This window comes from Lepidothrix coronata, unplaced genomic scaffold (genome assembly GCF_001604755.1).
Source record: "Lepidothrix coronata isolate B3197 unplaced genomic scaffold, Lepidothrix_coronata-1.0 Scaffold16, whole genome shotgun sequence".
NCBI classification, from domain to species: domain Eukaryota; kingdom Metazoa; phylum Chordata; class Aves; order Passeriformes; family Pipridae; genus Lepidothrix; species Lepidothrix coronata.
Genome location: NW_016690196.1, coordinates 3141898 through 3169715, shown reverse-complemented (window position 1 = coordinate 3169715; position 27818 = coordinate 3141898). Strand labels below are relative to the sequence as shown.

Here is a 27818-nt window from a genome sequence, read left to right as displayed (position 1 = left end):
CCGCATTTTCCGACCCCCGCCGGCTGCCGCCCCAGCAGCCCCCCGGCGGCCATGTCGCGGCCATGTCGCGGCCGGGCGGGAGGCAGGCGCGGGGCGGCGCCTGAGCGGCGCTACCGGGGGCGGCGGCGGAAGGCGCTGAGCCCCGGCCATGGCGCGGCGCGTCGTGAAGGGGCTGCTGCTGCTGGAGGCGGCGGGGCTGCTCGGCGCCCTCCTGCTCTACCGCGCCATGGACCGCAGCCAAGGTGCGGCGGGGCGGGCGGGGGTCGCACCCCCGGGGCGGGGAGGGGGAGGCGGGCAGGGGAGGCTCCTCCACGCGGCGGCCGCCGCGGGAGCAACCGCGCACCGCCCGGGATTTTTAAGGAAAACCTGCCGGTTTGGGGTCAGGAGTCCGGCTCGTGTGAGTGCAGGTGCACAGGAGTGGCTTGCTGGGCGGACCCCTGAGGACAGGTCTTGAAGAACCAGCAGCAATGTTAGTTTTTACACAACCAAGCCCGCGGGGAATCCTTTGGGGGGCAGCACGCGACCCCACCAGGAGCAAAGCCGAATCCTGCTCCTCCTTACGGTAACAGCAGGGACTCATTTAAGGACTTAAAAAGGACAGAGGCCGTCCGCAAATGAGGCAGGAGTTGATTGGTCCTGCTTCGGGTATTTGGTGTTGAGCCCATGAAGGGACGCCCTGCCTGTGTCTGAGTCTCCGGGATTTGACATTTCCCAGGCTGAGGACAGACCCGGCTGGCAAGAGGCAGCCAGCATTGTCTTCCAGATTATTTAGCTTCAGTCCCTCAAGTCTCTCAGACTTACACCCCCATGCCTAGGGAGCACAGAAATAAGCCAAGCACCAGCTTAGTTACTGCAAGGATCTTTGCTCTGCAGAGCAATGGCCTTATTTTGCATTCAGGGCTCTGGAGGGTGCAGCAGTACCTTGACAGACTTGTGTCCCTGCAGTAAAAGAGTGCCTGTCCTGCTGCCAAAAGGCAGCTGTTGCTTTGGCCGGGCAGGTAAGAGTCCACCCATTTCAACAGTATTATGGTCTTTATGCAAAGTTCAAGCTGAACTTTGCCTACACTACATCAATTTGCATTTGTTTTTTGAGATTCAGATGACATCTGGCTGTTTGGCTATTTTTCTTTGCATTTTTATTAAAGAAATATATAACAAACCCATGGAGAACAGATGTTTCAACCTGTCGTGGTAACTTGGTGCTGAGCATTCACGGTTCTATTTTCCCCTGCTTTTCAGTTCTAGATCCTAATTTTTATATGCTTAGGTAGATTTTCTTAAATTGCAGTTCTGTAGGGTGTAGTGAGCTCATATGACAGCTCAGTGAGCTCAGAGTGAGGCTTTTACTGCTTTCTTTGTTCTAGCAATAGAATGGATAAGATCCTTCTATGAGCTGCTGTAAATCCTTAGAATAGCATAAAGCTATCATAATTTTCTAGTGAGTTGCCAGAGCAGCCCACAGAAGGATTCATTGAATACCTAAAGCTGCGTAAGGGAACAAAGCAGTTTTCCCAGTTTTGATTTGCATGTCTGTCTATGAGAGGCATTCAGCTTCCTGTGTATCTGTAGCTTGTAGTTGGTTATCACAATTGTGAGGAAGCTCAGAAAACACTGATGATGGGGCTGCACGTACAAGTAACCTCAATACAGTCTGTGATATGATATTAAAAAATAAATTCAGATCATAGTGGTGGCTGTAATTAAAGAGCTCAAACAAATTTAGATAAAACTAATCTAGTTAGAAAAACAGCGCATTTAATTACCTTAAAGTATGTTGGGAACGTAACTGTGATTTACCTTTCTTGTCAGATTTCAGATACACAATGCAGAAGAGGTTTCCATCAATTCTGGAAGGTAGGTTTGCAGCTGTTGGCTTCAGAAGGATGGCTGAAGCTTCCATTGCATCTTAATGTATAAAACCAATGTTACTACTGCTTAATACTCCAGGAGACACTGCAGAAATGTTTATTGTTTTGCATAGGCATGGCTGGAGTGTCAGGCTTTTGGATAGAGACCTTGGAACTAGAGGGGTGTATATCCAATAAAACTAGCCACAAAGTGGCTCTTCTTCAGGTATGTCTAACTTAGAGCTGACACAGATTTTCCTATTTTTCAGTTTATTACAAATCTAATGAGTGGTCTGGAATTCATGGCATAAGGGAGAATGACCAAATGACGTGGTTAAGCAGCAAGAACTGAAGTAAGAAAAATGTGGGATTAATTAAAAAACTGGTTTTGAATAATTATTTTTAAAATGTCCACATCAAAATGTCCAGTTCATCTTCTTGATTTCTTGCGTTTGTACTTGTTTTTCAGCCCTCTGTGCCTGAACTGTTTCTTCCTCTTGATGATGCTTTTCACGTCCCTGTTGTGAAGCCACTTGTCACGCTCTATTTCCCACTGGATCTGTTTGACATCTGTAGGAGGGAAGGTGAGAAATAAGGAGCCGATGGATACGTCTTACCGTGATGTGGCATACAGATAAATCATGTAGAAGTTAAAACTTAGCTACTGTATTTATAAATGTTTAAATAAAGTGCAAGTGAACTTTTTTTTTTTGAGAAAATTTTGAGTTTTTTTCGCTTCACAAAACAAATCCTACCATCTCAAAGTTTTAGACACTGATCTGTGTTTTACTAATGCTAGAAATGCTGGCATTAGGAGCAGCTGAAGGAAACTACGTCATGTCTTTCTGACGTTGAGCTACTGTGCCAACTGTGTGGTTTCTGACTGTGTATTTCAGTTGAAGATGGTCCATCTTTTCAAGTACAGAACCTGAAGGGAAAGAAGTAAAGCAGCATTACAACTATCTGCTGTTTGCAGCATGCACTTACTTGCATTATCTCTGTTGGCCATGGCGTTCATTCCAATATTGTCAAACTTGGACCCGGCATTTTCATCCAGCAGATAGCCAAACTTTAAAGAGAGAAAATTTTGTATTTTGTTACAAAGAAACGGGTAAAATGCTTGATCACTTTTTGCTAAGCACCAGTCACACTCACCTCTTCCGCAGATGCCAGTATACCAGCATCTTGGAGTTTTTTCTTCTTTACTCGGTTTGATCCTTTAAACAAAATATATTATGAGACAGAATTTCAAGTTCACAGAGACACTAAAACAAAGTGTTACCATGTTTTTAATTTTTAAAATTTATTTAATGAGACCATCTAAAATAGCTGTGTTAGAAACCCTTATTCTCCACCTCCCCTAAAAAAAATAGAGAAAAGTTTCTGAGAACTAAATAGCACAAATCCGTGCATCAGATGTAACAGATGCACAAACCACCAGAACGACTCCATCCTTCTAAAGAAGTTCCTCCTTCAACTCCCTTCCTTCAACAGCAAATTGTCGCTCTGCATTAGCCATGCTGTCTTGAGGACAACTTCCTTTTTATTTATGGTTTATTCAAATCTGAATCCAGATCCAAAACTGTAGATAATCTACTGTAGCAAAACCCTCAAATTCCACAGTTTTTTAGACTCTGTATTTGTACTGAGCTTTATCAGATGGAAATTATGGCAGTGTTTTCTTACCTTTCAGTGATCCCTCAAAATTCACATCCTTCTTTCTCTTGCCCTTTTTACTCACAGACTTCAATTGCTTGTTCTTGTTTGGATCTGACAGAAAAAAGATTAATCTGTTAACAGCTATATGAACAGTTTATCTCCTCTACCCTGAATCATCTTTCTGTAGCCTTTAGTTAGTCATTCAGATATTCCATTAATCTGTGCTTTTCCAGCCACTTACACTGTATTCTGTGTAAACTCTGCTTTTCAGTTGAAAAAATAAAACCATGCAGGTGCAAGAATCAGTTATTATAGTGGTAATAAAAATTTGGGTGCATAGCTGTATTAGAGGAGTAAGCTGTTACTTGTGAGACAGCATTTTAAATAAAAGTTACCTCGTCTAAAAAACATCAACATTAAGATTCCGAAGAAATTTGAAAATTACTAATTACGAGATTCTTTTACTTTTCTCTTTGAGATCTTTTAATATTTCTCCTACTGTAGCCAGTTACTTGTGTAGAAAGCTACTTTTGTTACTGCCAGTGTTTTCAGAATGAAAGAAACATGTCTCATTTGCAAGTTTTTATACACAGATGCCTAAATCCCACTCTTGCCCAGGAGACTGTCAGGAAATATTTCTCTTAAGACTTCGTTGTCTAGAAAAGGACCTGTCATTTCTTTGCTTAAAATCCAAACTCCCCACCTAGGTAACTAAATCAGAATTTACATGTGTAATTACATATTAGGTAACATATTTTTATGGCTTTTTTTTTCCTGTTTTTTGTAATAAATGGTACTTTACCTAGGTTGTTACCATCATCAGACACATCCATAAATACACCTCCTTCTTCATCCATATCGTCTTCAAAGTCTTCCTCCATACTTCCTAAGGAGACTTCCTCATCATCCAGATCACTGAATTCATCTTCATCATCAGAATCCTCCCAGTCAGCACCAGATTCTTCACTGCTTTTGCCTTTCTTATTGCCTTTGGTTTTCTTTTTTATATTACTAAAGAAAGATGTAACAAGCTTAGCCCTTCATCCAGCAAAATACTGTTTAGATCTAGGTGACATCTACCTGCTGGTAAACACCATGTTAGAAAAGTTCAGCATCATTGCAAACTACTGTAAATGTAGGCTGAGACCTAAGATATATGTATTATGCACTCAGGTTATGTTCTCAACATTAGTATAGAGAACTGTATTATAAAAGTCAACCATTTTAAGAAGTTATGGAGAGAATACTATTCTGAAATTAGCAGAAATGTCAGCTGCAGTATTCTATCTTTGCTCCTTTTCAGAAAGTCTTTGTCTGTAACACACACAAACTGCTCTACTAAACACCACTCTAGATCATAAAAATTTTCAGATTTCACTAGGAGTTTAGACTTCAATTCTCCTATCACCTCAAGGAAAAGTTTCTGTGCCCATTCAAAAGCTGCATTGTAGATACTTCAAGTAAAAAAAGAGGCTTCTTAAAAATTTATGATTGGTCTCTATGATCTTAAATATCCTTTCCAACCTAAATGACTCTATAACTAATGAAGCTGCTAACTTCCTGAGAACCGAGCTCTGTGACCCTGTATTCCACAATGTTTATTTACTGTGTTGGTTAGAACCAGTCCTTAAAGCAGTAGAACCATTATGCCTCATACTGCTTCCTTTTGTACTTGGTATTGCTCAAAGAGAAACCTGAGACAATGAAAAACAAGATTTTACCTTGCTTACTGGGTCACTCCATTGTATAAATAATATACTGCAGGTTTCTCATGTGTCAAGCCAGCAAACCGTAAGCACCACAGGATCATTACGATCCATTATGATCAGAAAAACAGCATTACTTAGTGTTCAACTGCTACTGCCTTTTTTGCAAGATGATAGTCTGAGTCTTTCTGAAAAAGGTCTATCCAGTTTTGCACATCTCTACTGAAACGAGATGTAAGAACCGATTTGAAGTCTTACCCAGCAAAATCAAGGTCATCCTGGTCAATGACGGCATTATCAGCAGCTTCAAAGGTATCTAGGGAGAAAATAAATTATTACTACAAAGCAAGCAAAGAAATATGAATTAAGTCATTGTGTCCAACAAGTACATAGACCTGTTGGAGCAAGTCCAGAGGAGGGCCAGAAAGATCACTAGATTACTGGAGCACCTCTCCTATGAAGACAGTTGAGAGAGTTGGGATTATTCAGCCTGGAGAAGAGAAGGCTTTGGAGTGACCTTACTGTGGCCTGCCACTACCTAAAAGGGGCTACAAGAGAGCTGGGGTGACACTTTTGACAAGAGCATGTAGTGACAGGACAAGGGGGAAAGGCTTCAAACTGAAAGAGGTAAGTTTAGATTAGATATTAGCAAAGAATTCTTTACTGTGAGGGTAGTGAGGCACTGGGACAGGCTGCCCAGAGAATGTGTGGATGCCCCATCCCTGGCAGTGTTCAAGGCCACATTGAATAGGGCTTTGAGTAACCTGGTCTAGTGGAAGCTGTCCCTGCCCATGGCAGGGTGGTTGGAAGTAGATAATCTTTAAGGTCTCACGTAATCCGAGCCATTCTATGATTCTATCATTGCAAAATACCTAATGTTTAGTTATCATGTTCCTGAACGGTTTATATGATGATCTGCACCAGTGATACCAAAGGTTCATACTCCTGTAGTAAAAAAAAATCCACAAAATAGTTACCTAAAGCTAAATGAACTTTTTCTGAGAAAAATACTTTTCTTTGAAAAGTAATGGAAGTTTTATTTTATCCAGGATGTAATTTACCACCAGAACTGGATGACATGGGAAGCAGACAGACACAAACAGACAACTGGCCCGTGATACAAACTTAGTCAGCGAGTGGGATATCAGAAGTCTCAAACACTTGCACCAAGTCAGATAGAACAAAAACTAAATTAAGATACCCAAGCAAATGTCCTGTCAGCTAATCTGTATGTTCATTTTCAGATCAGAAGTATCCACTACAATTTCTTAAGAAAAGCAAGCAGACTAGAGGTTGAAAGCTCCTATCATAGGATTCACTTTGGAATAATTTGCTATATAAAAAAGGAAATTAAAAAAATAATCTGAAAAATTACAGCTGTTCTGTTTCAAAAAGTAAATACTAACATTAGAGGGTCCTGAATATATGAAGCAAATTTTCATTAGAGATACTAACAGTAAAAAGACAAATGCAATTATTAACAGATTCTTGTCATAACAAAGACTCTATTAATTGAGTCACTAAGAAAGAACCCTGCTATGAGAATTCAGAATTCTCTAAAAATACTGTACAAAACAGTTATGGAGAGCTAACTGCATTTTCTTTTCTCAAAATGCATATATTACTGTGTAAGTAAAATATGAAATAATAAAATAAGAGATGTTTTGTGGTACACAAGGAAATTTAGATTCTGGAACAAATCACACACCAATTCCAAAGCAAACAAAGTACATGATACAAGAAGAGCTAAGACTACTGCAGAAGTACACCAAGGACCTTACTGAACAAATAACCTCATAAAATATGTTAGAAACTATGAGAGAAAATGTAAGCAAGATTGAAAAAGGCCAAGCAGCAAAGAAAAAATGGAAGCAAATGTTACATGCTGCTAGAAAAAGTTACTCGGACTACATTAGGAAAAGAAAAAAAAAGCATGAGCTGCCACTCACGATCTTAAGCTCAAAATCAGATGATTTCCAACCATTCAAACAAGTTGACTACTGGAGTGGTGTGAGCAAGACCTCTTTTACAAGATGGCCATCCAGTTGGCTTGCACAATGGATCATAGGAACTGCTGGCTGCAGTACCATAGAATGGCAACTGGAAAAACAGTTTTCTTCCACTTCCATACTCCTGTATCTTGTTCTTTTATGCAATATGAACTACAAAAAGGATAAACTAATAATCTGAAAAAGCAGGAAATACTGGGATAGTTACTGCAAGGAAGAACACAGCCTTACCCAATACTCTTTCAAATTCATCATCATCTACATCTTCCACACTTTCTTCATCATCCTGACGCCTTTGTTTTTCTCTCTTCTTATCGAACTTTGAATAAAACCTGAAATAATGTATAGCTCTCAGACACAAAATTACAGGTGATGATCTTTATGATAACTAAAAAAAAACACCTGCAGATTGTTTCCTGTGTATGCTGCCAGTTGAAAACTGTGATGATTTCAAACACACCTAAAATCAAGAGATTTATATTTCCTTTGTTTTTCATACAGTCCGTCACTACTGTAAGATTTAAAACAATGAAATTTCACTGGCCAAAGGTGCCAGAAGTTATTTTTAACATGAAAGGGCACAAGAAAGATGTAAAAATTTGCTGTAGACCAGTAATGAAGAAGGGATGAACTGCAACTTGAATATAATTGGGGAAAAGCATAAAAGACATTGACCCTCAAGTTTTATTAAATTTTCTCCTATAGCCCTTTTCTTTTGGGTGCACAGTTTTACCTTCTGTCAGCTATTTTAAAACACTTTTTCATCTTCATTTTATGTTGAAGAACTACCAAACACAGAAGGCAATTTTGATCATATACAAAAGAGTACTTTGTACAGGTGACTTTAAATCTGTAATCTCAGTTTCAGTACTCTTCATTGCAACAGTACCGTTAACTTTTCAGAGAGGGGCACATTTTTAAGCTGCTCTCCTTTAATCTCGAAATTAAATTCACAATTTATTAATAAGATATTCCTCAATATTATAATATCAATTAATTAAAATTAGTAAGTTCCATTAACCTGACAGTTCAAAAATGTTTAAAGGTCCCTACAGCAATGAATATATTAAACAAAACAAACCAATCAAACAAAAACACTCTAAGTGAATTAAAAAAAAATAAATGAAGTTAATTCAAACACTAATTTCCTAAGGAGACACTCACAGGTAACCACTATTTTGATCTAATAAAAATAAATCTTTGCCAAATGTGTATCACTCCAATTTTAGTGCTATAACTGCATTTTTGTATCATACTCTGAAAGGAAATTCAGAGAAACAGAACTATGAGTAATAAAAAAATAAATACTCTGAAAAGTAGCTCCTTTGACTTTTTTTGCTTTGTTCTATTCTAATAAGCTTTGATGCTAATAACGTAAACAAGGTATATTCCACCTTTCTTTAAATATACTTCTAATGCATAAGAACTACAACCCACAAGATGTTTACTTAATTTTAGACTACAAGCCCTGACTGCCTTTGTTCATAGGCGATATTCTTCCCTAATCACTTTCGAAAAATGTCAAAATTACGTCCCAGAAAAGCACTATCATCATAAGTCACTCAAATCAATCAAAATTTGCAAATACTTGAAATACCAGAGAATACTTGAAAATGTAGTGGGTTTTAATGGCATTGCAGTAAAAAACCAACACTTAAAATGAACATTCACAAGCATTTCATTACCTGTGAAAGAACACTTCATCCACTGGGATTTTGCTTTCATCTTTGGCACGGAATTCCTTACTGTTGACTGCAAAAACAAAAAAACCCTGATTTTACTTCAAGTTGCAATGATTGTTACTCTTTTAAGAGGTTAAACAGCATGCACAGACAGAAGTACGCAGATACCCAGGGTCATCTGTTAAATAAAGTGAAGCTCATTCAAAACCTCTTCAAATAGTTCTCAGTGTATATACTGATACTTCAGTGGGAACAGATCCCATGGAAAAACAGAAGAGGCAAAGCCCTAACCAGGTTCTAAGTTATGTATCAGCAAGGGGGGGTTACAATCACCTACAGCAGGAATGCATTTAAAACAAAAACGGGAAAAAAAAGTAGGAAGTAAGATGGACTTGCTGTCATGCATTAAAACGCTGGAACTGCTTCTGCCCATCACTCCTGGCAGTAGAAATGCTTGTCAGCAGCTGCAGGGCAGGACCGTGCACCAGCTGAGCACACTAAGGAAGGGATTGAGCCTCAACTTGCCTCCATTTCTGGGGAACTGCAGCAAAATATGACACTGCAACAGCAGACCAGCTAGGATTCCCTGTGGAGAAGATTTTTACCCTCATATGTTCCCCTTCCCTCCTCCTCCTCCTCAGAAGTAAATCAAAGGAAAAAGAGGCACTAATTATCTCAGTAAGAATATACTATAATATTTTCTAAGTGACAAGGGTCCAAGTTTCTGAAACCAGATCAGCACACTCACAGAAATACTTCAAATGAACAGTAGAAGGTACCAGAGGATTTGCAATCTCAGCTCTCTAAACCCCAGCAGAGATCAGCTACATGCAACAATTGCAGATTGCATATTAACATATCCAAATTTTTGTTATCAAGTGTTTCATTTGTAGAAAATTTAAATTCCTCAAATTCTAAATGTTCAGTCTGCTTCTTTAATTCAGAATAAGCTAAAGAATGTGACAAATAAACTGTACCTTCAAATGCATTCTATGTTAAAATTCCTACTTTAATTTTTAACAGCCATAAAGGTACATCAACTAATCTGTATAACTAAAACCTCTGTGTTACACAACAGACCCAAAGTCAGAGGAAAGCACATCCCTGGGAATGTTACAGAGGCTCTACCACAGAAGACGATACCTCTTCTGTCCTCAAGCTGCAGGTTTTAATGATGGTTTACCCTGATTTTTTAACTGCTGGTTCTTACCACCAAATCCTACTCTTAATTATTGGAAACATTGGAACTAGGGAAAAGGCAGCTTCTTTCTGGAAGCAGGAAGACTCTCAGCAAAATAACAGTGCCAAAGGTACCTTACATTAATCGTAACAATAGCTGCAGCTGCAGCTGTGGCATTGTACGGAGTAATCCATATCATTTAATAAAAGAGCTTAATGTGATTTAAATAATTATACAGATCAATTTGCTGAGATTTTTAAGTAATTTTTCAATCATAATAGAGTAAAAATGGCTATAGGATAACTGCCTTTCCCTACATCATTTGTTCTTAGAATGATTCAATGATCCAAAATTTCAGCTGGAGATTCCATACACCCTTACAAGAAGATGAGACCTGATCCTGAACATCAGGCACCACCACTGTACTCCTGACAGACACAATTCTCTTCTATTGCTACAACAAACAGCACAGACAGTGCAGATAACATGTCTACAACAACCAACCCAGAATTTTTTAGTCATCATAATCTTAACTGAAAAGCAGCTGACTTACCTGCAAGATTCTGCATATCTTTCATAAACTGCTTTTTCTTTGGCTGCATTACCACACTGCTGGTGTTTTCTGTATCATAATATAAATCAGAAACAAATTACTTTATTACTATTGATACAAAAATGTGAGGAGTGGCTGCTACACCAGTTCGTTGTGCTGCCATCCATATGACTTCAAGAGGCTGGACAAATGGGGAACCTCCTGCAGTTCAACAAGGGGAAGTGCAAAGTCCTGCACTAAAGGAGGAACAAACCCAGTGATCAGTACATGCTGGGGGCTGCCCAGCTGGAAAGTGGCTTGGCTGAAAATACCCTGGTAGTCCTGGTGGACACACAGCTGACTGTGAGCCAGCACTGTGCCCCTGCAGCAAAGAAGGCTGTCAGTATTCCTGGCACTTATTAGACCACACCTGGAGCACTGTGTCCAGGTCTAGGCTCCCCAGAATAAGGCAGATAGGAGCATACTGGAGAAAGTCAAGCAAAGTGTCAGTAAGCTGGTGAAGGGACTGGACTGGAGCATCTCTCCTGTGGGCAAAGTGTGAGTGAGCTATGATTGTTCAGCCTAGAGAAAAGAAGGCTCAGGGGGTTCTCATCAATGCATATAAATACCTGAAGGGAGGGTGTAAAGAAGAGCCAGGTACTTATCAGTGGTGCCCAGTGACAGGGCAAGAGGTGACAGGCACAAACTGAAACACAGGAGACTCCATCTGAACATCAGGAAACATGTTTTCACTGTGAAGGCAACTGTGCACTGGCACAGGTTGCTCATAGAGGCAGTGGAGTTTCCACTCCTGGAGACATTCAAAAGCCATCTAAACAGTCTGTTCTAGATGGTCTCGCTCTAGGTGGCCCTCTCTGGAGCCTATGACCTCCAGAGGTCCTTTCCAACCTCAGCCTTTCTGCAGTCTTTATATTCCCCTATCACTTGCTTATTCCTGCAAAGTCAGCAATTCTGCACTGCGAGTGTGAGGGTCAGCAGTACGTGACTGCCAGCTGGTTCTGGCTGCAGACATTTCTCTTGCAGCCCTGAAGACTGATCCCACTCCTCTTGCACCACGTGCACTCTGATTACTTGGCAAGGGCAATCTGAGAGAATGAGAATTTGGACAGCATCTATAATCAAGATCACATGCTAACATATACAGAGAAGTGCATACCTTTTCCTTTACTGAGTTTGGGATTTCTGTACACAAAGCGATCCAAAAATCTCATTAATGTGAAATCCTGCAAAGGGTCCCCCGAGTATTGAATGTGATTTCCCTGAAGGAAGCGAAAAGCCAAATAACATTAAGGTCTTCATTTTCGAAACACAGCATCTAAACGCAGAAGAGTCAATCAGTTCAAGAATAACATTAAACCATAGTTTAAAAAGACAAAGACTTGGGGATATTACATCACTTAACCCTGATCTGGTTCTTGTTGTTGCAATTTCTATATTTTCTTAATTAAAAAAACACCTCCTTTGCTTTGTTTCAGTAATGAACTGCCTTGCAATGTACTTGCTAATAGCAGTTAATAATCAGCATCGTTTGGACACCACACATTCAAATGGAAAATAAATATTTAAAATATGTATTTGTGCAGGTTTGAGTATTTTGGGCATGGTACCACAACAATGTTAAAAAAAAAATTTGTTCCTACATTAGGGTTCTGCACATCTAAAAAAAAAAAAAGTCACATTAAAAGCTATATAAAAACTAATAAAGCTTTAAGAATCTTATAATACACACATTTCTACAAAGTTAGAACTTTTGTGAGCAGTCTTCTTTGCACAAAACACTTTAATTCCATGAAAGGCTCAGCATTTGAGTTTATGGTAGAGTTCTGCAGAGCTGCAATCTACCCAGAGTACAAGAAGACTTTATAATGTATTTTTTCTAACAGCAAAAGACACATACCATGAAAAAATCAAACTTCAAAGTTAAAGACTACTTACTTCTAGAATTGTTTTTGCAAATAGAGCCACAGATGGATGAAAATGTTCAGAAAGCTGAAAAACATGAATCATTTATTTATTTCTACTTAAAAAAATAAATGCAGTCATTACTCACGTTGACATATCAGACTCTTGACAACACCACTATGTCATAAGACCACTCTGTAACTCATCAAATAACATGCAGATACACATAGTAGAGCACGGCTGATGTGCTCTGCCCTTGAACAACTGAAGAACATCTAGTTCTAATCTTTTCTTTGCGTTAAATAAATACATTTTCACTTACAATTTTATTTAATGCAACACTAAAAAGCTTTAGTGATCAAAATTAAGATCCAAAACTCAAGAAATACTATTATTGTCCAAATCTCCACGTAAAAATTCTTATTCCCTACTCCAGAATATCAGCATTGTAAGGAACATATACAAGCTTAAAGTTGAACAACGTATCATCTTTAAACTTTCTGTTATGTTATCCAGGGAGCTACTCCAAGAATAACCAAGTTCATTTTCCTCTCTTAATACAAGGGCCACACTAAGAAACACAGTAACACCCAGATAAGAATGCTGTACCTTCTTCAGTTCCCAAAGGCTTGTACTTTCAGCACCACAGTATAAAGGACTTCGGTGCATAGGATCATATGAAGTTCCAGCCTTCCTGCCTTAGGGATGGAGGAGAGGAAAACATCTTAAATTTTCTTAGGCAACTTTACAAGAGTATTATTTTCATTTCAATGCTGCCCATCATTCTCAGCTGGACAGGCCATAGATTCATTTGGCAGCAGGTAAAGGCTACATTCAGCTGTCCTTCACCAGTGTATGATCAGGGGTATGTACAGGTTAAGTTCCTACGTGCTTCTAAGGAAGGTCTTGAAAACGCCCTGCCCTGTTCCAAAAGGTCTTCAGGAAGGAGTGAAACCGGGCACAGGTTCAAAGCTGGACAAATGAGAGGCTACACATGCTAACTCTGGATATATGGCTCTGAAGGTGTTTGAAAACAGAAGCAAAAGAATTCCAAGCCTGTTTATTGCTAAGGCATAATTTATGTGTTTATTACAAACAAATATTTGCTTATTACAAACTGCATAAAGTGAAATACACTAGTCAGAGTCTCTTCATCACTGCTGAGCTATGAAATAAATTATTCTGACTGATTGCTTTCAATCAAACTTCAATTTAAAAACTAAAATAATGTTTTAGTCACTTAACCTTAAAACAACTCTTGATCAACATGTCACTGTTACGGAATGTTACACATTAAATGAATTACATTTTCTTGCTAATTTACCTCCCATATTCAAATGATGCACCCACGAAGCTGTTGAATTTGAATTATTTGTTTTTGCAGAATTTTTCATTGTGTTTCTCTCTTTATCTTTTACTTCTTTGTCTGTATCCACAAATTTTTCTTCATCGTCTTCAGCCTCTTCTTGATCCTTAAAGCACTCTTCATCATCTGACTCCTAAAAACCAAAAAATGTTAGCAAACAGCTTTATCCTTTCCACATTTATTCTGATTTTTTAGAGAAATGCACATATAACCCTTAAGATACTTACAAAAATCTACGTAAATGATGGCCAATGTTTAAGAAATACAGATTTTTGTCCTTGATACAGGACTTAAAATTGAACACACAAATGTGATGGTTCCTCCCCGCTTCAAGAAACAACATCTGAGCAAACCCTCAGGTTACTAATAAACAGGTCAGGGAAAGGTGCTTATAAAAATAGCTCTTACTGAAAAAGAAATGAGATAAAGAAATCATTTTATACCACATGATCCTGTAACTGGACTCTTAACTCTGGTTTTACTCTCAGAAGCTCAGACAGAAGGTACAGGGTTCCACAAATGAAGGGTGGCATTTGGCCACAAGTGACTTGAAGTAACCTCTTCACAAAGGCCTTCACGCGCCGTAACACTACATCTGCCTTCAGAGATTTATAGACAAGGTTAAGAAACATGGATGGCTTTGAGCAGGTTGCTAAGGCAGGATCTAGAAGCTTCCTGTAGAACACACAGGAGAAAATATTGCCGATTGTCATAATGCAGGCAGGAGAACAATTGCTATTAACAACAATTATCTACATTTTTCAGAGTGCCATCTAAAGGACCAGTGACAGCTTGCTCCCCAGTACTCAAAATCATTATGATCAACCTGAACTGTCAACAGCTGTGTAATATATCTGCCTATATATGAGACACTGAAGATTAAAAAAAAAAGAAAATATAAATAAATAAACTGAATTCAACTGGAGACAGTTTCAAAATTTGAGATATTAAAAAAAAAATAGAAAGAAAATGGTTAGGAATCAGCATGCTTCACAACCAGACCAGAGGTATGTACTGGCAGGTTCATTTTCTACCCCAATTTTTTCCAGGCTGTCAGGCACAGTAAGGCGCTTAAAGACATTCCACAGTCTGGGGGAACTTAAGATCCCTTTTTAAAAGAACAGCAACTTCCCTTTGATCAACTAAACAGAAACCTGTAAAGATCCTATAAAGAGTCTGAACAATCAGATGGGACAAAAAAAATTCTTTTGTAATATGAGGCTTTCCAACTACTCAAATTAAATCATCTAAAGAATTCGTTAACATAATATTCCCCCTCCTCACAACAAGAAAAGAAAGGAAACAAGATTTTAGGCTATTTACAGGCTTATTTACTTTACAGGCTAATACTTGTAAAAGTGATTTCAGAAGAAATAGTTATCAATTAGTTTCAAATAACATCTGGAATTAAAAACTGCCACCAGAAAAGAGTGGCAAAGGATGAAATGCATATGTTGTGTTCTCAGGACCTATCACTACCTTTTGTTTTATCCCCATGTTAAGTCAAAGAAATCACATACATTTTCTTCCAGCTCATACAAAACATCAGAAACTCTGAGCCAATTAAACACAAAATTAGCAAGACCTTAAAAGCAAAATAAGTGTTTCTACAACTTTAAATTAATGGTGACTATCTCATAAAATGAAATTTATATAAAAAATGCAAACCTGCCACTTACTTGTATAGTGCTGCATAGTACCTATCTGACACAGTCTGCTGAGAGTCCATCACTTGAAACAGCAACATCAGGGCCTGGACACTGGTACTGAAGTTTGCAAGATGCAGAACTTTAAACAAGGTGTTCATTTGCTCTTTCACTTTCTCATCACCTGTCTCAGCATAAGGGTAAGCTCTGTTTACCCCACAAAGGAGAGCACTGAGCATTTTGGATTCAACATCTTTTTTCTTAATACAGTTCCGAAAAAAACAGAAGTACAAAGTTATCAGCTTGTTAGCCAATGCACTTTCTTCATGACTGAGGACTATCTGATTTAGAAAGCAAATGGCATAATATTGAGTTTTCACATTGATGTTTGACCGGTACAAAAGCCTCTCCACCTCACTGCACACTACTCCCTTCATATTTGGATGCTTGTGAAGCAACGTCTCTAAAAGATAAGAGGCTTTGGTGGCAATCTTGTTCTGAGGGTCTCCCAGTTTATTCACCAGCAGGACCAATAGAGCTTTCTCCTGCTCAGGCTTGTTACAGAGAAGCTCATGAGCAACTGCTAGAGCTCGGGATTTCGGAGCTGTCAGACAATCATGGCTCAGTGTTTCTAACGCCTGCACAAACTCTGCTATCTGCAGTTTCAGGTGGTGCTCAAAGTACCACAGTATCAACCGTCTGTCTCTGGAATCCTTGTTGCCACTCGACATCTTCACTATGTTGTTAAACGGTCGCTGCGAGAAAGACCACAATTTTCGATTGTCTGGTAAGATATCTGAAATGAGAAGTTCCTTGAAAGTATCCAAAGCCATGAGGCTCTGCTGCCTGCTGCCCTTTTTCTTTATGAGGTTTACCAAGTTCTCAACAAACTGAAGACTGTGGACAGCACTGTCCTGGATGAGAAGGGTCATCGCTGCCATCCTGTCAGCCAAGGTACCCGAGGACACAACAGTTTTCATCCATGCTGAAGAGGCCCCCTTCTGATAGTCTGTCTTGTTCTTAAACAGGTCTGTCTCATGTTCATACAGCTTTTGGGCCAGGGCCTTATACTTGGACAGAAGTGTCTGATTCTGTGGCTCTGGAGAGAATTCATTGGTGTATTCTAGGTCATACCACTTGCCCCCTGGTTTGATCAGTATTGCTTGCCTAGCATGAAATGCAAAATCTTCTTCCAGTCTTTCTTTCTTTGCTGAAGGTTGCTGGCCCTGATCACCACCAGACTGCTTCTTCTTGCTGTCTTTCACACTGCTTGCCTTTTCCTTGAGTTTTTTTTCTTTTCTCCCCTCTAGTGAAGTAGGATTAGTTTCCTTCTTGCTTTTTTCTTTCTTTGGAGGCTTCTCTTTCTCCTTGCTGCCGCCTTCATCCTCATCCCCCTCCTCCACCGAGCAACTTTTCGCATACTTGCTGAGTCCCAGGGAGCTGATGAACGCCTCCAGCTCCCCTTCCTTCAGGTCATCCATCGTGTCCTTCTTGCCGCCATCCACCATCTCGCCCTCCTCGTCCACGGCACACAGCATCAAGTAATCTTGCTGTGGGCAGCAATGCACAGCTGTTACGGGCAGATGCAGTGCGAGCTCTCTCAAGACTCCCAAGGGCTTCCCCCAGAACGATTTAGGCTGGAAGGGACCTTAAAGACCATTTCGTTCCAATCTCCCTGCCATGGGCAGGGACACCTTCCACTAGACTAGGTTGCTCAAAGTGGCTTTTGAACACTGCAAGGGATGGGGTATCTCCAGGCAAACCTGTCCCAGTGCCTCACCACCCCCCGAGCACAAAACAGATTCCCAATATCTGAGTGGGACCCCACACACCTCGCCCCCCCCTCCCGCCCCAGGGCCCGTCCCGGGATGGGGAGTCCACCACGTGCTCCCGTTCCCTCCTCCCCGTCCCTTACCTTCGTGCCGCCGAGGCGCAGCACCTCGTCCAGCGTGAACCCTCCCGCATCTCCATCTCCTCCTTCCTCATCACCATCGTCCTCGCCGTCCTCCTCGCCGCTGTCGCCGCCGCCTTTCCGCGGGTCCCCCACGCCGAAGTCCCACAGTGCTGCCGCCATCGCCGCCCGCCGGAAGGTCTCCCGCGCACACGCGTGACGCGCGTCCGGCCGCTGCCCCGTCCTTGCTGGGGGGCCGGGACCCGGGAGGAGGAGGAACGAGAGGGAGGAGCGGGAGGAGCGGGAGAACCGGGAGCCGCCGCCATGGTGCTGCTGCTGGCGCGCCGGGCGCTCCTGGCCGGCCGCCGGCGGCTCCCCCGCGCCCCGTCCCCGCCCCACGGTGAGCGCCGCCTCTCGCCCCTCCGCGCCTCTCCCGCCGCTCCTCCCGGGGCCGCCCCGCTGAGCCCCCTCTCTCCCTGCTCTCCCCGCAGCTCCGGCGGCGGCGCGGCTGTGCTCGGGCGCGGGGGGCGAGGCGGCGGCCGGCGGGGACGGGGCGCTGCTGCGGCACCTGTGTCGAAAGCTGCGGGCCAGCGGGCCCGTGACGGTGGCCGAGTACATGCGGGAGGCGCTCACCAACCCCGCACAGGTACGCCGGGAACGGGCCGAGGCGGCCCAGGGGGGCTGTGCCCCGGCCCGGCCGCTCACCGCGGCCCCGGCCCCTCTCCCCTCTCTGTCCCCCCCAGGGTTACTACACCCGCCGCGGCGGCATCGGCGAGAGCGGGGACTTCATCACCTCGCCTGAAATAAGTCAGGTGTTCGGAGAGGTAACGCAGTTCCGTGTGTCCTGAGTGATTTTGCTTGTTTGTTTGTTTGTTTACCTTGTCCCCGCGGGACTGGCTGGGGTCCTGGTGGACAACAAGCTGTCCCTGGGCCAGCAGTGTGCCCCGGTGGCCTAAAAGGCCAATGCTATCCTAGGATGCATCAGGAAGCGCATTGCCAGCAGGTCAAGGCAGGTGATCCTGCCCCCTTCTCTGTTCTGATGAGGCTGCATCTGGAGTGCTGTGTCCAGATCTGGGCTCCTCAGTACAGGAGAGGCATGGAGCTCCTGGTGTCAGTCCAGTGGAGGGCAACAAAGATAATTAAGGGACTGGAGCATCTCTTTTACAAGGAAAGGCTGAGAGACCTGGGCCTGTTCAGCCTCTTCCTTAAAAAGAGACAACAGAGGGGACTTATCAATGTCTATAACTATCTGAAGGGAGGGTATCAAGAGGATGGAGCCAGGCTCTTCTCAGTTGTGCCAAGCAATAGGACAAGAGGCAAAGAACTGTATGGACACAATCCAGTGCCATGTGCTGTAGGAGGACCCTGCTTGAGCAGGGAGGTTGGACTAGATGTGGTCACTTCCAACTTTACACATTCTGTGATCTCCAGGTCAGTGTTCTGGTACCTTACCAATGTCAAAATACTTGGGTAGCAATAATAAGATTCAAGTTATTTCCCAAAATCAAAATTGGTTCTGAGGGAGGAAGGAGTGTTTTACTGAAAGTCCTTTCATGTGTATAGTCTGAAATACGGTCTGTGATTATTAACGCTTACTTTCATATGGAACTTGTTTATAAATAAAGAGAGTTATGGTGGTTTCCCACTGTGAAAATTCTCCTCAAAAATAATTTCCAGAGTTCGGTCTGGCTGACTCTGGTTTGTGTTTCGTTTTCAGTAGTGAAGATGCACTGACTGCTGTTCTTGTTAACACTTTGGTAAATGCACTGTTGTGAAGAACAGTTGTTCAGAGGCACCTGGGCAGTGACCTGCATTTGAGCCTTAAGTAAAAGTTCAGCCAGAACAGAGTCCCCGCATTTACTGATGGAGAGTTGCTTCTGTTGGGCTGACAGCAATCAATCATCAATTTAATTTAAAGAGAAGAGCATGAAGTTATGTATCATTATTATTCTTAACTTTGAAATGTGGAGAGAGAATGTGGCCATATTATCTTAGTTATTATCAAACAAAAGGCAGGTATCACTTTCCACAAGTTCTGAAGTTACTACTGTAAACCCTTTGTGTTGTTTCTCACTGACAGTTAATAGGAATATGGTATATTAGTGAATGGATGGCCATGGGCAAACCTAACACCTTCCAGCTGGTGGAACTGGGCCCAGGGAGGGGCACCCTTACTGAGGATATATTACGGGTAGGTGAAAACTGTTCATATTTTTGTTTCTGGCTTTATTCCCTGGCTACTGTGAAATCTGAAGGAATGATGTTTTGCTGTCAGGGTTTAACCTTCCCTAGTAACCAAATCACTTCAGTCAGGTTTGCAGCTCAGACTCAAATTGAGACAGCAGGTCTCTCATTCAGAAGCAGAACACAGGCCATTGTGCACCCACTGCATGGACATGTGTGTGATCTTCCAAACACCACTTGATAGAAGGGGAGGGCAGGAATATTCCATTACAAATTACCTCTGAGTAGGAAAGCATTATCCAAACTGGAAAGCATTTAGGAGCTGCGTGTAACTGGGATGGAAGCCTCAGTGCAAGGAATAGGAAGAAGGGAGGGAGAACAGTAACATAGGAGTGAAATTGTATTAGTTCTTTTGGGGATTTTAGGGGCTTATTTCTTTTGAATTAACCCTTTGTGTTCAGTTGTGCTTGCATAGCTGTCAATTAAAATACTGCTGATTCATAAACAGATCACTAATGGGATTTAGCACCTCAGAAGAACTTTTATTTTATTTACATATGTTAATGAATAATAAGAACAGTGGGATATTGAACACTTGTTTATGGTGTCAGTGAAAACTGAACCATTTTTCTCCTAATGTTAAACTCTCTGCAGATCTTAGAGGAGCTGCTATTACTGTTCCAATTAGCATTTCATGTTGTCCTTACAGCCTGTAATATGTCTTTTGCCAACTTTACTAGAAGCATAGCAGCTTTTATTAAAATATATGAAGAAATTCCCACTTCACTTCCTTCTGAATGCAGTCTGTTTCACTGAGGCTGTTTTATTAAACAGAAAGCTAAATAAATTTTTTATCTTGACTGTCAGTAATGAGATGAAAGGTTAATACTTAAGCCTTTAATGTACACTGCACAAGACTGTGGCTAATAGAACTGATCTGCCTTTATAGGTCTTCAACCAGCTCTCCTCTGTACTTAGTAAATGTGATGTCTCTGTTCACCTGGTAGAAGTGAGTCCCAAACTCGGTGAGATCCAAGCACGGATGCTGACAGGAGGGAAGATGCAACCAAGCCCCAAGGACGAGTCTGCTTACATGAAAGGCATTAGCAAGACTGGAATTCCCATTTTTTGGTACAGAGACATTCAAGATGTGCCATCAGGTAAGGAGCTTGAACACCTCATTAAAGGGATGGTGTCCTTCCTTCATATGCAGCTTTTGATAACGGAGGGCATCTCTTCTATCCTTCACACTGGACAGAAAAGTAGTTAAAATACATATTTGCTCTTACTTGTACAAGCCTGAGGCAGGATATTGACTCATTTTCATAACTGCAACATAGTCTGCCTACCTTCATTTGGGGATAGCTATCCAATTTCATTTTCTGACGTTTTCTTTTCATAGAAAACTATTCACTGGCTTTGCCTGAATTTCCTTTCATGATATAGTGATCTAAAATTCATGGACTGGAAACTAGAACTAGCTGTAGAAATACTGTCTTTGATGTATCCAAGCTGGAAGTAATTATTTCACAACCACATTAATTAGCTTAATTCATTAAAAATAATTTAAAAAATTAATTTTCAACTGGAAGCTGCTACAGAAGCATAAATAATTTAATGCATTCTTTTTTTACCTTCCCCCAGGTTACAGCTTTTACCTAGCACATGAGTTCTTTGATGCCTTGCCAATACATAAATTTCAGGTATAGCAAGATTATTATTGTAATTGTGACCATCTGCTCAAACGCTTTTTCCCTTTGAGGAAGAACAGAATTAGGGTGCCAGATTAGACATATGTACTGTCTCTGCTGATAAAATGGAATGCTGATGAATGGAAAAACTTGTAGAAAGCTAAGGATTTCTTTCTGCTGAAATAATGCTGAAAGTGTTGGGTTTTTTATTTCTGATGTTACATTAGCGAAGTTATTAATTTCCACATGATTTTCTCTAGCACTATTAACAAAAGGCTGAAGGACTTTCATTTAAATGGCAATGAGAGTAGCTAATAGAGGCTGGTTATGATTCAGAAGAAATTAGTTTATGAAAAATCTCTGGTAGAATGAGTTATTTTATTTTGATAAGTTAAACGTTGCACTGTCAATAGAAGAGGCAACATTTTTCTTCAGAGCATCATTCATTCCTTTTAAGTGTCATTAAACCTGTATTTGTTGGCTCTGCAGATGAGACTCTTGCCACAAGCTTTTTCTAAAACAGTTACTGGAATTAAATAGAATGACTAATTGGTTTTAATAGCATTAAAAATATTGTGTTCTTAAAACATTTCTGAAAATGCTTGACATATTAGTTCAATCAAATAAACAAGATGCTGTGGTACCCAGTAGAATGTAAAATGAGTACTTTGGGCTTGTTAAACAGAGAACTGAGAAAGGCTGGCGGGAAGTGTTGGTTGATATAGATCCAGAAGTTCCTGACCAGCTGCGGTTTGTCCTGTCACCATCCAGCACCCCTGCGACAGAAAACTTCATCCAAGTGAGTTTATGCCTACCAGAGCTCATACTTACACTTTTACTGACTCTTTCAAGTACATTTACTGCTTTTCAATTACTTTGATAGCAAGAGGAGGGCTCTCAGTCTACAAACGAGTAAATAGAGCTTATTTCCATTCTGCAAAATTTCCACAAGCATTTTATTTTGTATGCTGTGAAAATATAGCACAGAAATAACACATCTACCCAACTCTGCAAAATCAGAGCTTGAACACACAAAATGCTTCAGAGAGCAAACTGAGGCAGCAAGTGACAAGGGAGATTTCTGCACTGCATGTGTCACATCCCCATCTCGGCAGTGGCCCTGCCCCAGCCAGGCTCTCAGCCTGCTGCATGGTACTGCTGCATGCAGCTCGGCGCTTCTGTGCTACGCTGACCTTTAATGGAAAGGGTCCATGAGTGGGTTTTTTTTTCCTGAAGTTCACTGACTACTCAAAGTTATAAAATGAAGTACTGGAGATCAAAACCAACTACAAAATTTCACACGGGAAGGTCTCTTTGAAGCGTGTGCACAGCTGAAGAGCTATTTTCATTCTTTCAGTACCACAGTAAGGAGGTTTCACCTGATGCAGGTATTCTTAATTGGTAGAAAAGTTTTTCTTGGACTACAGGTTACTACAGAAGAGGTGACTGAAATCCAGCACTCATTGAAAATGACTGATAGCAAAAACTAGCTCAAGCTGTAGGTAGTCTAGAATACCCCCCCTGTACCTCAGTCCCAAGACATCAAGTGTGAAGAACTCTTGCCCTGTACTTGTCTGCTAATACAGGTGTTTTGGTCTCTGAACTCTGCACTAGCCGGAAGAAATGAGAGATCACGTGGAAGTGTGTCCCGAGGCTGGTGTCATCATCCAGAGGCTTGCCTGTCGTATAGAGAAGGATGGTGGGGCTGCACTGGTTGCGGATTATGGCCATGATGGAACCAAAACTGACACCTTCCGGGTAAGTCATTTACCCTCAAATAAGAAGCCAAAATACTCTCTTATCTTTTATTTGTCCCTTTGATCATTAGGTTCTTGTAAAAGAAAGTTCTTAAGTCAATGTAATAGCAAAAACTGCATTATGCTGCAGTCATAAAATTGAGTAATTCTTATTTAATCTGTACCCACAAGGGTTTCTGTCAGATGGAAGAGGATAATCTGAGCCCTCGCTAGATTTATCTCAAATTTTCCATGTATAATTTGCTATTCTCACCCCTCAAATGCACAACTTAGTTTTTGCTGGCCCCAACTATGACAGCTGGACTACAGCTGAGTATAATCTTCCAATTTAATTTTTCAGGGTTTCCGGAATCACAAACTTCACGATGTGCTGAGCGCTCCAGGCACAGCAGACCTGACAGCAGATGTTGATTTCAGCTATCTTCGAAAGATGACACAGGAAAGAACAACTACATTAGGCCCCATAAAACAGCGGGAGTTTTTAAAAAACATGGGCATTGACCTCCGGTTGCAGGTACGATAGTGCTTACAGGTACATAAACTCTCCTAATCCACAGACAATACTTTTAAGCAGCAAGAGAGCTTTTATAAACATCTGATTTTAAAATGAAGTTGTTCAAAATAACACATAGATGGGAGATCAAAAAGTTGCTTCTCCTAGACATAAGTTACTCAGGATCCCTGGAAGTAAACTGATCATATTATATTTAGGAGCATTTAATGCAAAGCTTAGCTCATACATGGATGTATGTAGCACCACCAGTGATCTCACCAGTTCCACCAACCATTACAGCACTGTTAATTAGTGTAAGTGAAAAGGATGCAAAAGGGATTGCAGGTATGTGGGAATTTATAGGAAAGCAGGAAGAGCTGTAACCTACATTCTCTTTTTCAGGTGCTCTTGCAGAATTCACGTGACACAGCAACTCGTGAGCAGTTACTTCACAGCTACGATATGCTGATGAATCCTGAGAACATGGGGGACTGCTTTAACTTCTTTGCCCTGCTGCCTCACCACAGACTTGTACATCCTGACAAGAAAGATAAGCCAGAATCGAAGTCTCCCTTACCACCTGTTGCTGGATTTAATGAACTCTTACTGAAGTAATTTCAAATACTATAGCAAAATGTCTGATAGCAGTAGTTTTCAATAACATCCTGTTAAATTTGAAAAACAAATCCCAGTAAAAGGAATGCATATTATGGTTTTACATACTAAATGTTTTGCAATATTGTAATTAACATATATGCAGTAAGGTAAGAGCTAAGTATCTTTGAACTGAAAGCAGATAAGTATCACCTTCTTCAGGCAATTTTCTCAAACTGATCTATGCATCGGGCCCAGCCACATTTTGGTAGGGAGTGCTATTTCAGAGGAAATCTAGTGCAGCACAGTAAACCTCCTGACTGACCTACCCAAAGCAGTATAAGTGGTAATAAAATACTGCTCATACAGAAAGCAGCACACACAGAGCAGAGAATGAACAATGTTTCAGGGGTCTTAGGATAGAGCTGAGTGAAGTATTGACTAGTGAATCAAAACTTGTCAGTAACAAAGAGATGTGCTAAGGAGTCTTTAAATGTACTCAGCTTTTGTACTTGAATAAAATCAAGGTGCCTTGAAAATATTTTTATAAAGAGAATGGTGACAGGATGCATGCAAAAGAAGTTACTGCTAACAGAATTCCCAGAGCAGGGCATATCTAATGTCAAATCCACAAACAAGCAAGTATTTACTTCTAAGAACATCTGATAGGTGAGATAATTCATGTAAATAAAAAGAACAAGACTGATAGGGAAATAAATTTTATTTTCAAGCTTATCAGAGGATATTTACAAACAAGGGGATGTATAAAAATATAAAAGTACTTGACAGTGTCCTTTCGAGGCTATAAATTTTACATGAGCTTTTTTCCTAGCATCACCATAGCACTATTGCTTGAATGAATGCAACTTAATTCATCTAGGGATAAGGGTATTAAACACTGTAACCTACTGCTGTCAAAGTTTGCAGTTAAGGTAGAAAAAAAGGGAATAAAAAACTCAGCTATTTTTACTACTCTGAAGAAAGTTTACTCCTTATGTATGTCTGATTTTTTTTGGTTTCTTGGCTATTAGCTGCTTGTGGCTTCTATTGTCTGGCCCCATAAGTCTGCATATATGATTAGGCAATCTCCTCCAAAGGCCAACAGCATTATTTTTATTTTAATACAACTTGAAGAATAAATAGCTCCTATAATATTTTGAAGCAAAGCAGACTTCATGGGGAGAGACATCAGCCAGGCCTTCTACTTCATTGTTGTCCCCTCCTTCCTCTATTCCTGTTGTGCTTTTTCAAGTGACTGAGCTGGCTTTATTTCCTCCCTTAAACAACACAAACAAACAACAAAAGAACCACAGGTAAACTGAAGTGACAGCTCAAGTATTAAATCTGAAGTTTAAAACCAAACTGTATCTATATTATTACAGTTAGGATGGAAGATAGCAATGGCTTCACTGAAATTTGGTCACTTGAGCAGTGGAAGTTGAAAAACAGCACTGCTTCCCTTGCCAAGCCTGGGCAAATGCCAGACTACCAATGTCACAGGTTCCAAAGATGAAAAATTGTGCCTCTTTGAAGAATCAGTCCTGAAACCCTCCCCAACAGGGTTAAGAAGCCAGAGCTCAGCCTCCAAAATGCAGTGGCAGTTAAAGATTAAGGGCAATAGGAAAGGAAAAGGTGGGTCAAAGACCTAAACCTACCTGTGGGCATATACTTCTGCAATTGCCACTGACTTTACTGCCAGGTCACTGCTGTCACAAGCAGCTGCCAACCCTGAAATAACCACATAACATTTTAAGTTTATCTAACAACTTATAAAGTCTGCTCACCTGTTTCTTTACCTGAATAACAACAATAGAAAAAAATACTTATCTACACAGAAACAAAAAAGAAAATCTTTGTAGGAGAGAGGAGATACCCCAAATCCTCTCACTGACTTTGCAGTTCAAACCTGTTATCATTATTTTATAAGTATTTCCAACCAAGCTCCAGTTAAACAGCTTGGCATATCAGTGGTATGTACAGCCATGCTGCACCTTCCAGCAGCACAATGCTGTTATCCCCCACAAAGATAAAGATTTCACCCTTTCTGTTTTTTAAAATAGGACAAAAAACCTCCTCTTCTATTTGCATTTAGCATTCATGGCCCCAGACTTCTTTGAAATACCATGAACTCGAACTGTTCTCCAAGGGAATCATTTCCAGAGAACACTACTGTATTGTGCTACAAGTCCAACAGGTGGTTGGGAGTTCTTCAACTGAGGCATCTGCATAAAAAACTGAGTTAGAAGTTGGTTTCAGACTCTTCATTCATCTCAAACAGCACTGGACACCGTAAAAAGTATGGGAGGGGCTGCAGGTTAAGGTGGGAAGGCAAGTCCTTTCTCCTACAATCCAGCTGCCCTGGCAGAAGCAACAGGTGATGCATCCACTGTTACTCCTAGGTTTTGAGCAGAGTTAAGATACAAGCTAGCAGGCTACAAACTACTCTTGATGTAACTCCAAGGAACCTTAAAAAAATTAGAAAAATATTAGAAAAATTTAAAAATCTAATTACTCAAAACAACGGAAGAAAGCTGCATGTATTTTTCCCTATTTTTCCACATCCTTCTGCTAGAAGCTGGTCTTCCAGAGTGAAAGGATATGCTACATCAAGTCTTGTGTGCTCTCTGTGCATAACTTCTGTAGTTTTAAGGCAAAATGCCTTTGGTGTGTATCAACTACACATGCCAGCCTTGCACAGTGGCACACCATTGTGGCTTATTGCTTTAACAGACAAAATGAAGGACTAGCATAGCTTTGTCATCTCCTTAGATTGTCACCCAGCATTTCAAGAGGAATGTAAGAAGTTATGGGTTTGGTTTTTTTTGTATCTGTAAAAAGTTCAGTTAGGGCAAAGACACACATATTTAACTGTCTTAACAGCAGCAAATTATTCCTTCATCTACAAAGCTGTATTTGACTAAACCACCATGTATTGCTTTAGCCAAGATATTCTACACCAATTTCTTTTTAGAGTCTCTTTTCAACATCCACAGTTTAGGAAATGGGAAATGTATCTTAAGTAACAGAAAACAGTCCTCTATGGCCCAGTAAATAGGGATTAGAAAACTATTACAAAACTCCTACTGCGTAGGCTATGAAAAAAAACAAGAATCCTTGAAAAACACAGCAACCATTCAACCTGTACACATTACACCTCAGAGATGGCTTTGTAGCCACCCAGCTGAGTGAAATGTTACCCAACAGGGCTTATCCCACTGTCCAGTAACTACTCATAGTTAAAGGCGGAGGCGGAGACGGAGAAAAGCTTGTCAGACGACAGTCTGTTCCCATGTCAATGCGGGATCCTCTGGGGCTTTACACACCCAGCTATGCATACAGCATTTGGAAAGACCAATAGCTGTTCCAAAACTTATCTTCAGTTTCTGTCTGGAGCATCCTTCTTTGCTGCAATTTAGCATAATGAATAAATCAAGGGTCTTCTTCCATGTCATCTGGATTAGGAGCCATAATGAAATGCTGGGGGTACTCAAGGTTGTGCTCGTAAGCGTGTTCTTTCCAGCGTGCATCGTCACTCTCGTGGGTAATGTAACGCTCTCCAATGCGGGTTTCAAATTCTCTGAGGTCAAGCCAAGTCTGATAATCCTAAGGAACAAAAGAGATTTATTTAAGGAAGCATTTTTAAGAAACAGCAGCACAA

General features: G+C 40.9%; 3 protein-coding genes and 1 long non-coding RNA gene across 4 annotated transcripts in view; 2 read left to right on the top strand and 2 right to left on the bottom strand.

Moving 5' to 3' along the window:
- The first annotated feature begins 108 nt into the window (after window positions 1-108).
- LOC108493415 lies at window positions 109-2566 on the top strand. Its single transcript, XR_001873467.1, has 4 exons — window positions 109-242; window positions 1810-1854; window positions 2117-2200; window positions 2317-2566. It is a non-coding gene; the product is annotated as an uncharacterized LOC108493415 (long non-coding RNA).
- On the bottom strand, window positions 1936-17639 carry CEBPZ (CCAAT/enhancer binding protein zeta). The gene is made up of 16 exons (XM_017806809.1): window positions 17466-17639; window positions 15584-17100; window positions 14348-14579; window positions 13863-14037; window positions 13148-13236; window positions 12572-12625; window positions 11793-11895; window positions 10637-10705; window positions 8907-8973; window positions 7453-7553; window positions 5471-5528; window positions 4309-4517; window positions 3534-3617; window positions 3003-3064; window positions 2835-2916; window positions 1936-2417 (listed from the first exon to the last, which is right to left on the bottom strand). Exons 1-16 carry the CDS (start codon window positions 17622-17624, stop codon window positions 2278-2280), a joined length of 3201 nt encoding a protein of 1066 aa, XP_017662298.1. The 5' UTR covers window positions 17625-17639; the 3' UTR covers window positions 1936-2277.
- Window positions 17640-17765: 126 nt separating this feature from the next.
- NDUFAF7 (NADH:ubiquinone oxidoreductase complex assembly factor 7) lies at window positions 17766-25139 on the top strand. The gene is made up of 10 exons (XM_017806582.1): window positions 17766-17841; window positions 17933-18087; window positions 18185-18265; window positions 19522-19632; window positions 20575-20785; window positions 21270-21328; window positions 22002-22115; window positions 22931-23074; window positions 23414-23587; window positions 23969-25139. Exons 1-10 carry the CDS (start codon window positions 17766-17768, stop codon window positions 24179-24181), a joined length of 1338 nt encoding a protein of 445 aa, XP_017662071.1. The 3' UTR covers window positions 24182-25139.
- The window catches only part of PRKD3 (protein kinase D3), a 44979-nt gene continuing 42024 nt past the window's right edge, over window positions 24864-27818 (bottom strand). The window contains exon 19 of the mRNA XM_017806723.1: window positions 24864-27763. Within this exon, the coding sequence (XP_017662212.1) occupies window positions 27590-27763 (174 nt within the window). The 3' untranslated portion in view covers window positions 24864-27589. The remainder of the gene's footprint in view (window positions 27764-27818) is intronic.

What these genes read in the sequence shown, in the direction of transcription:
- CEBPZ (XM_017806809.1), bottom strand. Translation starts at nt 17,624, where the DNA reads ATGGCGGCAGCACTGTGGGACTTCGGCGTGGGGGACCCGCGGAAAGGC. An exon ending in TGCGCCTCGGCGGCACGAAG is followed by an intron (nt 17,101 to 17,465) that starts GTAAGGGACGGG and finishes TGCTGCCCACAG; the next exon opens with CAAGATTACTTGATGCTGTG. An exon ending in GATGAAGTGTTCTTTCACAG is followed by an intron (nt 7,554 to 8,906) that starts GTAATGAAATGC and finishes ACATTATTTCAG; the next exon opens with GTTTTATTCAAAGTTCGATA.
- NDUFAF7 (XM_017806582.1), top strand. Translation starts at nt 17,766, where the DNA reads ATGGTGCTGCTGCTGGCGCGCCGGGCGCTCCTGGCCGGCCGCCGGCGG. An exon ending in CGCTCACCAACCCCGCACAG is followed by an intron (nt 18,088 to 18,184) that starts GTACGCCGGGAA and finishes TGTCCCCCCCAG; the next exon opens with GGTTACTACACCCGCCGCGG. An exon ending in GCATTGACCTCCGGTTGCAG is followed by an intron (nt 23,588 to 23,968) that starts GTACGATAGTGC and finishes TCTCTTTTTCAG; the next exon opens with GTGCTCTTGCAGAATTCACG.